At 42.0% G+C, this 12,595-nt stretch overlaps 1 protein-coding gene across 8 annotated transcripts in view; it reads left to right on the top strand.

Annotated features, from left to right (window-relative positions):
* SEMA6A (semaphorin 6A) overlaps positions 1–10,052 on the top strand; it is a 115,374-nt gene extending 105,322 nt beyond the window's left edge. For all 8 annotated transcript variants that reach the window (XM_054053854.1, XM_054053862.1, XM_009562917.2 and 5 more), the window contains one exon: positions 5,953–10,052. In XM_054053854.1, coding sequence (XP_053909829.1) covers positions 5,953–7,142 — 1,190 coding nt within the window. In that variant the 3' untranslated portion in view covers positions 7,143–10,052. The remainder of the gene's footprint in view (positions 1–5,952) is intronic.
* Positions 10,053–12,595: the final 2,543 nt, after the last annotated feature.

Raw genomic sequence — 12,595 nt, 5'->3', positions numbered from 1 at the left:
GTGATCACAGAGCGCTCTAGGTGCACATGGCACGTAGTCTGGGGTACACCTCTCATGACCATAGATCATTTCTGGAACAGAGGCGTCTTTGTGTCTGTAGTACTCAAGTTAGAAGCCATTATTTTTGGTGACCGGTAACTAGGTTGTTCACACACAGGATCTTGTAGTCACAGAACCACGTACTGCTCTCTGCCCTGCTCTTGGTATTCTCACGGACTTATGGTTGTGAGAGAAGGCAGCATCCAGACCATTATGTCACTAAAACAACCTCACATTAAGCTGTTCAAACTGGGAAGTAGTCAGTTGTTTATTTTCATTCATCGAACAGTTGTGAGAGTTATAAGCTGGAATTTCAGGTTGTACTCATTGCAAAAGGTCTACCAGAACCTAGAGTTAGAAGAACATGCCTATGGGGCTCTTCTTGATGTTTTGCCATCCCTGTCCCTGATCACAGACAAGACAAAGGAATTCAGACTTTATCATGGGATGTTTCTTTTTACACTGTAAATGCTAAAAGGACACAGCTCTTTTGCTGGGCCTCTGGAGTTGAGGTCTCCTTTCTGCAGATGCCTGTTAATTGCTGTTCTCCTGAGACAGACACCTTACTTCAGATCTCTTTCCAGGTAACCTTTGATCAATACTTTTCAACTACAGCTTTTCAGCAGCTTTTAGCTCACTTTCATTTGCTTCTGAGAAAATAAGTCAAAGGCTTTACAGAAGTAAAAGGTTATCATACTTAATGTTTCACTATAAAAAGTAAGCCATTCCTCCTGTCAAGAAAGGAAGTTTGTCTGGTTTAGTGTAATTTATTCTTTGCAAATTTGCTTTGGCCTTTTTTTTTTTTCCCCAATTACTTTATCATCCTTTGGATGCTCATAAAGTCAGTTGTTCAATCACTTGCTTTAATATCATTCCTGTTCTAAAAATTGGACTGGCAGGTCTGTCTTTTGGTAGGTCCTCCCTTTGGCTCATCTCAAAGGCAAGTAATAGGCTTGTCCTTTTACAGAGCTCTTGATGATTGTATTTCTTCCAGCATTCACCAAGATACTACAATGTCTAGAAACTGGTTTGGCTAGTTCCTTGAGCAGCTGGGAGCAAATTCCTTTAGACAATTTGAAAACATTTACATTACCTAGATATTTTTACCTGTTTTCTCTATTCTGGTTGACTTACATTCCCTGACTTTTGTTACTTACCTGATCACAGATCAAGTGGGGACTTTTGCTGAAAAGTGAAGCAGGAAAAGGAGTAAATGCTTCAGTCTCCATGTCTTTCCTTATCTGTCCTCCCTTATTGAAGTTTGTAGTACCAATATTCATTATTATTATTCTGTTATGCTCATGCCATGTATTCTTTAGAGTGATGAATTCTATTCCTTTGTGATTATTGCAGCCTAATTATATTTCTGCCCTCCAAATTTCTTTCCTGTTAGAATTAGAGGGAGTAGAACATGCCCAGAATAGCTTTGTAAGCATTTTCATAAAATTATAGTTAGAACACTGTGCACATCTTGCTCTTGAACTTGTTTTTAGCAGATGCCAAGGTACAGTCCTAACACTTGAATACTTCTGCTAATTGTTGAAAAGAAGCAGCCTCATCTCCTTCCTGTTTACAATTATCTAGCTATACAGTAGATCTATATCATTGTATCACCCCTTATCATGTCTTTTCTCTTTTTTTCACCCAGAGACATTCAACAAGTCTGCTTCTCACTTTTTCCAGAACTTTAGAAAAAGAATATGTATTATTGACATAAAATTTAATGTCTCCTTGCTTTTCCCTAATATACATTTAGTGAACAACCTAGATCAATAATCTAGTCATGATTTATCCAAGCAGTAGCTCATTTCAGAGCTGAAACACTTTGAAGGTTTGGAAATGTTTTTCTTACTCTGCTCTTTACCAACCAGACAGCCAACGCTGTGTAGCTTACCTACAAGCTCTGCTGGAAGAAAGAATGAATTATGTATAGCAGAATAATACAATGGCATATCAGGTCTTCTGTCTCATTAGATGAGTCAGAGGAAGTGATTTTGCATATTCCATACTGTTACAGTACAGGGCATACTGACTGAGAATATGAATGGCGATGTTAGGAGATGCAGACAAAAGTACATGGGATGAAATTACAGTTAGTTAGTGGAGGAGGAAGGATCAGGTTGTCCATGGGAATCAGAATGGCCATGGTGGATATCAGATCACTAGTCTGGCTCTTTTAGTAGCCAGAAATAATAATACATCACATGTCAGAAGACCTTGAAGTCATAAGCCCAGTTGTGATTTGCAAAGAACAGATTCTTAACTGAAGTATTCAGAGAGAGACATAAATGTCGCTAGTGGCATGTAAGGTGTGATCCTTGAAGGTGCAAATATTTCTCCTGGTCTATTTCTTTGAAACTTTTTCAATTTTACTTTTACCATCAGACCGGTCCCAAGTATAATGTTAATACAGGTAATTCTCTCAATGATATCCCTTTTCAAATCATATCTGGTTGTTTTCCATGATGATACATCTTCATGTGCTACAGGAAACAGTCAAGAGTATGAGTGACCTGTTCAAGCCACTTAAAATTAAATAAGCAATGTATTTTCACATTTGCAGAGAACACATTGCAAACAGAAGAATGCTATTTTAAAAGTATTTTATTTAGAATAATTGTTTTATTAAATGTAGGATAAAAATAATACAGTGGTGTGTATATTAATCTTATCTTAAGGTCTGGTTCCATAGTATTTTATGCATCCGGCCCAGTCAGTGTTCCAGTACATAATGTCTTAGGGAGGTATCAGGTATTCTTCAAAGCTGGAAGTCCAAATACTTTATTCGACTTTCAAAAATGTATGCCCTACATTTTTCTGATTATTTTTTGCATGTATTTTAATTCTTTGAATAATGAGTACTAAGGAGTGATGCTGGACTGAGTCTTGGGAATGTATTGTTGTTCAAGAGCTGCAGGGTAGGTAAAATAAGAGTCAATGCAGCCTGAAAAAGGGCACTAACATTGTCCTGTCTCTCTGCTTTCAAACTGGCGTGTTTGGGGTTCGTCATTGGAATCACACACTTGGTTATTTATCTCAGTCTCTGAAGGCAGATACTACAGATGCTAGGGCTTGAGATGTTGATTGACAGCAACTGCAATTATCGGCCTATTTCATATTACATTCCGCTCCTCCCCAGCCCCATGGTCATACCAGTACGATACTGAACATTTCTCATACTTTTTCGTTTGTTATTTTTATGTATTCCATAAACATTAGTGCAGGGTCAAATCTTGCATATCTTATTTTATTTAAATTAATGTTTTGGGGATTGCTTACATAGCTAAAGATGGATAACATACATAACAGGGATGTGATCTATGATAAAAAATAAATTATGTCATTAACCCGACATTGTGTCCAGATAAGATCTGCGTGCCTAAAACAAAGCCACTAATGTTAATTATCCTTTAACTCTAGTATAGAAAATGTAGTAAACAACAGGAAGGTTTTAGCTCAGGAAGAACTAGTTGGAATCAAACTATTTTAAGACCCACATAAATTTCTGCTGGTAAAGAACCTGCAGCATGAGCAACATCATTTCAGCTACCCCTTTCTTGAACACACACAGTCACTCAGTCTGAAATGTGTGGTGATTTTGTAATGTGAGTTGTGATGATTCAATATCCATTGGTGATGTAAAACTGAAGGTTTGTGTTGCTTTTGTATGCAGTGATGCAGGTTTGTGCCCAGGGCTGTCATTCGTGGAATTAGACTTAGCATACAGCAGAAGGCTGAAAGTCTAAAGCAACCTCACTTAGCTAGTAGGAAATGTCAGGCATGGACACGAGCTTTAAGCCATTCCCTCACATCCTATGACCAGACACCTGAGAGAGAGGTCAGCACTTCCCTCTCCACTGCCCCTTGTAAGGACTTTTAGATAGCGATGAGGTCTGCTCTTCTCTAAGATGAACAAACCAAGCAGCTTCAGTCATTTGTCATTAGTCATGCCCTGTAGTCTTTTCACCACCTCTGTTGCCCTCCTTTGAATACTTTGTAATATTTATCCACCAGGGCACATTATTGACTTGTATGGAGCTTACTGTCAACCAAAACCACCAGATCACTTTCTGCAGGGCTGCACTCCAACCTCTTCTCTGCTAGTCTATACATAGCAGGATATTAAGTTAGTAAGGCATGACTTTCCCTTCATGAACCCATGTTGGCTCTGACTGTAGGTGCTTACACCCTTAGGTAAGCACTGAACAAGGATTTTGAGTCTTCTTCATGCAAAAGAACATTGGACTTAAGGGCTCAAAGGGGCCTGTCTTTGGGTAATTTGTATATGGAAGATGTCCGTGAAAGTGGGCTTTTTCTTTTTCCTTAATCTCATGCCCAGCAATGCATTTCTGGATAAGACTTAACACTTCCCAGACCATCCTTCCTAGCCATTTAGGACTTTCTATTTCTAGTTCTCCGGTAATGACTGCAGACAGTTTTACAAGTGTAAATAAATTTGGTCTCAAAATGCTACAGAGTCTAGCGTGTAAATATCAGTAAGTGTAAGGTCTACAGGAGTTCAGCACCTTTGCAGTGAAGTGTAGTTACTGCTGACTAGACTGTGCCATAACCACTAGACTATGTTTCTAATCTGTGTACAGCATTTTTGTACGTGGATTTAAATTACAGGGCTAGGTTCTGCCACTGCTTTTTAAGTGCTCATAACAAAGAGTAGAAAAATCTGCCTCTTAGAGGGCTGCTGGGCTTTAAGAGAGATTTCTCTTAGAAACATTTAATTTGAAGATTGTTTCTAATTATACATTGTTTTCTAAGATTTACTTTCCTTCCCTTTTTTACTGTTAAGATATTTATATGAGTGCAGCAACCATCCACTTTTGCCCTGGCATTTGGACACACTGGAGAAAGAGGTGGGAGAGGTGTTCCTTCAGCTCCCTGTCAGGATGTCTCTGCTCCTTGCTAAACACTCGGAACAAAACAAGAAATGGAAAAAAAAAAAAAGCAAACTAGAGGCTCTGTGCCTGTGTTTCATTAGCACTGCTGGTTTGGTGTCCAACTTTAAACAGAAATTCAGGCTACTGATAAATGCTGTGTTAGGGACTTCAGATGGAGATGCCAAAGATGCCAGCAGGCGCTTGGAAGGCCAAGTAAGATTTGACAATGATCTCTGACCACAGCCCAGGACCACAAGATGAGGTCTTCAGAGTCATGGCTTTCAGCTGAGAAAGCATAGTTTTCGGCACAAAGGTCAACCTATTCGTGTGTTCAGAACAAGAGAGAGCTTTTAAAATTAAAATGGCAATGACACTCGTCTAGCAGGCTCAATAGATTTTAAAACTGTGCTCTGTCTTTCACAGTTATTTAAAAGCATCCTTCTAAAGCTCAGGCATGTGACACTGACTTTAAAAACACATGACAAAGATAACAGAATGATGAGCAGAAAAAAAAAAGCCTTAAACAATATGCGATGCACTTCTCTGGTATTTATAGAGCTTCTGTCTCCTCTCTTCCTTTTAAAGGTTTTTCAGTGTGGTTTACCATCATAAAAATAAGATAGTATTAGCTGAAGACAGATCAGATGTAGGGAGAGGAGGAATGAGCACTACATTAGAATAGGAGAAATAATAACTCTGACCTGCTGAAGTCAGTGTGAGTTGCTCAAGGACAGGGTTTCAAACTGATTGCACTTACTCTGCAAGTAAATTCCCCCTCCTGGCCTGAGCTTTGTAGTCTTCAACTCCAGATCTGAAAGCTGTACTGAAAGCCCAAGGCCGCACATGCAAGATGTAGCTGGCAGGTACGGTGTATCTTCAAACCTGGACAAAAACGTGATCAAAAATCACCTTGCAAAACACAAACAGATCTCCCAGGATGTGCCTTTGAACAAAGTAGTTAACAATAAATAGCTTTTACACATCTTTAGTTTGTTTAACCATGCTATGCTGTTTATTGCAGGAGTGATTCGTGAGAGTTACCTGAAGGGTCATGATCAACTGGTGCCAGTCACCCTGTTGGCCATTGCTGTTATTCTTGCTTTTGTCATGGGAGCCGTCTTTTCGGGAATCATAGTGTACTGCATCTGTGACCATCGCCGCAGAGACGTGGCTGTTGTGCAGAGGAAGGAGAAGGAGCTGACCCACTCACGCCGTGGCTCCATGAGCAGCGTTACCAAGCTCAGTGGCCTCTTTGGGGACACTCAGTCCAAGGAGCCAAAGCCTGAAGCTATCCTCACACCTCTGATGCACAATGGCAAGCTGGCTACCCCAGGCAACACTGCCAAGATGCTAATCAAAGCTGACCAGCACCATCTGGACCTGGCTGCCCTGCCAACCCCTGAGTCCACCCCAACCCTACAACAGAAAAGAAAGCCCAGCCGTGGCAGCAGAGAATGGGAAAGAAACCAGAACCTCATCAATGCCTGCACAAAAGACATCCCCCCAATGGCCTCACCTGTGATCCCAACTGACCTGCCACTCAGAGCTTCTCCTAGCCACATTCCCAGCGTAGTGGTCCTGCCCATAGCACAGCAAGGCTACCAGCATGAGTATGTTGACCAGCCAAAAATGAGCGATGGGGCTCAGATGTCTGTAGAGGACCAGAATGCCACCCTTGAATACAAAACTATCAAGGACCATCTCAGTAGCAAAAGTCCCAGCCATGGGGTTAACCTGGTGGAAAACCTTGACAGCATGCCACCAAAAGTACCCCAACGGGAAGCTTCCCTTGGGCCACCAAGCACCTCGCTGTCACAGAGTGGCCTGAGCAAGCGGCTGGAGATGCACTCTTCTGCTTACAACGTGGACTACAAGAGAAGCTACCCTACAAACTCACTCACGAGAAGTCACCAGACGTCAACACTCAAAAGAAACAACACTAACTCCTCTAATTCATCCCACCTCTCCCGCAATCAGAGCTTCAGCCGGGGCGACAACCCGCCACCAGCCCCACAGCGAGTGGACTCAATACAAGTCCACGCCGCTCAGGCACAGGCTGTGACTGTATCTCGGCAGCCAAGTCTTACCACCTACAACTCACTGACAAGGTCGGGGTTGAAACGCACACCCTCGCTAAAGCCAGACGTACCTCCCAAACCTTCCTTTGCTCCGCTCTCCACGTCTATGAAGCCCAACGACGCGTGTACATAATCAGGAGGGGGGTGGGGGGAGGATGGCAATTAAGCAGAGGTTGCCCTTGAAAGCCGATGTTCTGCAACTGTTATCGCTTGCTCCTCTGAGAAGATGGTTGTTGAAAGCTGAAGATGTGTTGGATTTCTGCTCTCTGGGAAAAGTGGAATATTTTTTTAAACCCGAGCCATATGACCCATGGTTGAAGGTTTGCAATGGCAGGACTCACCCCCACAACCCGCTGGTTCTTTGCTCAAGAGACTAACCCTCCATCACAAACATTGAGCCAAAAGCACACAGGTGAAAGATGACTGTGACATTTCACCCCACCCCTCAGCTGCACAGTGCATTCCTGAACTTGGAAAGAGTGCTCTGAAAAGCAAAACAAATAATTACGAAAACAAACAAATTTTAAAAAGAAAAAAAAAAAAGAAAAAAAAAAGAACCCATTGATAAAACTAACTCTGACTTAACAATGGCAGAATTTTGCTATGTGCAGGTACTGTGAAATGATGCCCATCAGTGTTACAGCCTTTTGGTTACAGCAGTTAAATGCCGTGTTGGGCAAACTATGTCATAGATTTCTGCTATCCTTCTCTTTTAATGAATAACACGTGACTGTTAACGGAAGTAACTCCTCTTATTTATTGTTCAACTTTTGTTTTTCCTAAGGAAATGACTTCTGCACATCATCCTGTGAGCAGCTCTTCAGAGAAGTACTTTGAAAGTTATACCTATTTAACATGAAACCCGTTAACTGGAGTAATTAAAACTCTTTTATTTTTCCAATAAATTCACTGAGTTAGGTAAGTTGGAGCTGGAATTCTGAACTTTGTGCCTGGACTGCCCGATTAGCTGAAAAATAAGGGGATATCTATTTAAGTCTCTCAGCTAATTAGCTGGCTGGGCCTCTGACCTAAGATGGCAACAAACAAATAGCACGAGTTCATAACTTCTAACGCAACAGCAAAAGAAACTCTTAAAAGCTGCACATTGGTGCACCATTGCTATCAACATGGCTTTGTCAGTAGCTAATACTTTCTGTGAAGGCACCAGCTTGTGATGTGCCATCTCATTTCACCTTGCATGTGAGACGGCAAACAAAATCCTCAAACAGTGTGAACTAGTTAATATGCCGGCTGTTACCATGCATAAATTATGGTCTTATCACACGGGTTTTTCGTGGGAATATATCTGTGAATAGCCTGTTTTCTTCCACATGTAAATTTGTGCCTTACACCCTCAGTTGTGTATACTTGTGAGCTGTAGTACGTAAAATCTTCTTCTTTTTCCCCTTTGAGTAATGCAAATATTTATTGATCCTTCCTCCTCCAAGCCTCTTCAAGAACTGGAGTAGTCATTGACAGAAGAACAGGGTGGTTATTATCATAACCCTATGTCCCTCAACAAATTAGGCTAGCAACATACCCTCCACTTAAATTTGACTTTCTAGCTGTGCCAAGTCCTCTCTCAAACCACCCACAAGTGGCGATGCTCCCAAGGCACCACGATGGGGATTCTGTATTCCTCCACCTACTCCCCCTTCACCACACATCAGCATGGGGATCAGTCTCACTGGGCAGAAGGGAATTGACCAACACCCTTGTCTGTGGGGCTGGTGTGTCCCTTGGCTGGGGAACGAGTGCCAGTGAGAGGGGCCATGCCCTGCAGAAAGCCTGTCCGCACATCCCACAGCACGCAGGGCACATGGAGCTAGGACAGGCAGGCAGGCTCCTGCGGCAGGCGGGCTCCTGCAGTAGCTACCAGCTGCTCCAGAAGGATGCTGCATATACTTCTTTGGGGAATTTTTTTTTTCCTTTGTTTCTTTTGTGTGACTGTGCATGTAGCTAGCGTGGGAGTGTGCGTGCGCACAGGTGTGTGCGTGTGTATGCGCGCGCAGGTGTGTAAGTTCCTTTCCAGTCTTTCAGTTTATGCAAAAACGTAGATGTGTTTTTAATCTGTTACAATAACTGTGTCAACATACTGTAGAAAAATGATGGGGATCGCTTCTAAGCTTTTTATATATATATATATATATCTACTGAACAGTATGTTTGAGTAAGGTGGTTGTTTCTGTTTCAATTTGTTTTTTAAAATTTTATACTTCCATTTGTTTTTCAGGGTTTTGGTTTTGTTTCTGGATGACTGAAAAGACAGATTTTAAGTCCATTAGCTTATAGATGGTATATATAAAGTCTGGATGGTCTAGACCAAAGTGTGTAACAAGGGTGCTTGCATGTTCTTTCATTTCATCATAGCTTCTTTTATGAACAGTTTTGTTCACCCTTAGTGAACTATGCAGACTGGAGTAGATAGATCTGTATCCAAAGCAATGTTGTTGTTTTAATAAAAACAAACCGAAAACCCTTTGAAGACAGTAGGTAGCAAGGTCATTTTTTAAAAAAAGAACCGACTCGCCACCTTTTAACCAAGCTCCACACCCCTGGAACACCAAATGCACAGGTCCCCTTGATATCACCCCACAAAGTGTTCTCCCAAAACGTAGAGATGGATAATCATGGCAACAGCTTGTGCAGCAACCTACCTTCACAATGTACACCACACCAGTTCCTAGCCTGACCTTGAAAGGCGCATTTGGTACTTGGTGGGTCTTCTGTTTTCGTCTTTTCCTGCCCCTGGTTCCCTTCCACCCTCTGCTGTGAGGGGTTCATGAACCTATGTGTGCCTTTGCTTTCCACCCTTGCTATACACTGGTAGATGCAACAAATTCAGACTCATTTCTTGTAAAGTTGTAAAATATTGTGATGTCACCAGTTTCCCTTCATTTCCACATCCCCTTAACATCTGATTCACAACTTAATGTATGTTGTAAAAAAAAAAAAAAAGAAAAAAAAAAAGGTGAGAAAGAAAAAGAAGGAAAGAAGGAGGAGAGAAAAGAAGAAGTAAATGCTCCTGATTACATATGGTAATAAAACCAGACTGTTCTACTTTATTTCTGGTGCCCTGGTTCTTTTGTTTCTATGATAATTCATCCTTTTCCCTAAAACATAAATAACAAAGGCAGTGCTGATCATTTTCATCAGGTTACTGCGAGAAAGAAATTTGTTACTTTCTGTCTCTTACAGAAGATGAACTTGCCTTTAAAGTAAGGTGATGGTAATTAAAAATTGAATCACGCATTTGCTCTCCCTCTATTCATATTCTGCATTTTCTTTTTATGAGCTTGTTCATCATCAAATATTTATGGCAGACTTGATAGTTTAAAAGATCAAGGCTAGGATTTAAGCACGCATGGTCCACCAAAATAGATCATCATACAGATGTGACTTCATCTCCAGGCTTTACATATTAATAATGGAGGAGCCTGTGGGGTTTTTTAGCAGGCATAAATCTATTGTGCTTCATAGGCCTGATTTAGAGGATGTTGCCCGAGATTACTTCTGCAAGAAAATGGTAGTAAACAGATAAATAACAAAAGAGTATATAATCTCCCTAGTCCTGGGAGTCATTAAAACATACCTGCAGTCTTCACATTAATTTTGTGTAAATGGGGATCACTTACACACAACAATTACAGTACAGGTAAATGCTTTGTTACGGTTAGTTACTGGGCTTTGTGATTTTGATTTGTGACAGGAGTTTCATATGATGCTGTAGAAACAAGGAATCCAATCCAGTGACTTACCCTTGTTCAGGTCATACTGGGCTTTCCTAGCCTGCCAGGATATACCCTGTTCTGGACCTAGAGCCTTGCTCTGCCTACCAGTCCCCACGTCACAGCATGGACAGCTTTAACAGTAGCTAAGCAGAAAGTGTTGGAAGTGCCAACTTCCCTCAAGGAGCAGGACATGATGGATTTAAAAAGAGAAGTCACCAAGTGTTGGCACACTCTCCTCCGCTGAAAGTCGTGGGTCCCTCTACAGCTCCATCTCTGCCCTGAAGGACACCAGAGCTCTGAAGTTGGTGGCCTTGTTGTAGCAGTGACACACGAGAGCAGAGCATTACAAACATGGATTTTCAGTGCCTTGCCTGCAGATACCTCTCTCTTTTAATGTCAGGTGCAGGCTTCCTTTGGGCCAGACACACTGGCACGCAGAGGTGTGGTGTGGACGTAGGGTTGATGACTGCCATGGCCAGGACCTGGCCGGCTGCCCCAACGGATGCTGAGTACTGTGAGCCTGGGCGCACTGATGGTCACACAGTGCTCCACACTCTGCCACATTTGACCTAAGTGCTCCCAGAGTCTCAGCAGATGGGAAAGCAAGTGGTCTCCAGGTGCTTAGAGATGTGAATCGTTTTCAGTCCTGCAATCTGTCCTCTGTGAAATTACTTCGTCCACCTTTATTTGAAATGCTTTGTATAAGCAGCATCTATGGAAGCTATTCAAAGATTAATATACGTCTATTTATTTATTAATACTCTTCTATAAACAATTGCAAGCTGCTGCCTGGAGGACAAGGCCCAAGAACATCTCTAGCAGTGGCACTCACTGCCTCTTTGCAGAGCTCCCACATCTGTTGGCCGTCAAAGGAAGATCCTCTTAGGAGGGGAACTGAAGGAAACAGGGTGCATCAGATCCCACTGCCCTGGTGGGATCTTGGCCAGCCAAGCACAGCACAAGCACCCACTGCAGCACCCTGCCAAGGAGAAGTCCTTGCACTGAGCACCTGCAATTCTCTCCCAGGAGAGGCAGTGCCCTCAGCCTCCAGTCTGATGACTCTTGACAGGGAGGAAACCTCTCTGCTGTCTATTTGTATCATGAGATCCATTCCCCTGCAAGAACAACTGATGCCACACTGCAGAAATTCCCTGGAGTTGAGCAGGACAAAGAAGATGGGCAGGGGAAACAAGGGTGCTTTGAGCACTTTGGTCAATTTACTGTCACCTTACTTGTCATACTAATGGTACTCATGTTGACCTCATTTAGCATGTCATCCAGGATACATGGAAGTTCCTTTCCAATCAGCATTAATTTGCATACATATTTTTACATAATCCAGCTCAAAGACTTTAAATAATAGGTCTCCATAAATAAATTCTTGTGCCTCACCTTGTTTCTCCCCCTGTCCTCCAACAGGCATACCTTTTCAAACTACAGAGAACTGTTGTTTCAAGGAGCTTGCTTACAAAACTTATTTAAAGCAATATGAAGGGCCTCAATTATCTACCCCACTGCACTGAGGCAGTATCAAGCAAACTCTTAATGGCTTATTGTCTACTCTGTCCTTGTGGATGTGGTTTACATCCATCCTTGTGGATGATGTTTCTCTTCACAAGAAGAGAAAATCACCCAAGGGATCAGCATCAAGCATTTCAGAGTATCTAAAGAAAATAATAAGCTAAAAAAGTGGGTTGGGCTGACTTAGTTAAGGCCAGTTCCAATTAAAGTTAATTTCCCAGAAGTATGGCACCTGCTCCAACCAACAAGTGTTAGAGAAACACAACTATGTGTGTAATATTCGTATGCTTCCTGCTGATGTGTGTGTCTGCTAATGAGTCTAAGTAGTCTTTTT

The sequence above is a fragment of the Cuculus canorus genome, chromosome Z (assembly GCF_017976375.1).
Source record: "Cuculus canorus isolate bCucCan1 chromosome Z, bCucCan1.pri, whole genome shotgun sequence".
Classification (NCBI taxonomy): Eukaryota; Metazoa; Chordata; class Aves; order Cuculiformes; family Cuculidae; genus Cuculus; species Cuculus canorus.
Note: the sequence above shows the minus strand (reverse complement) of the source record. Positions and strands in the feature narration are given on the sequence as shown.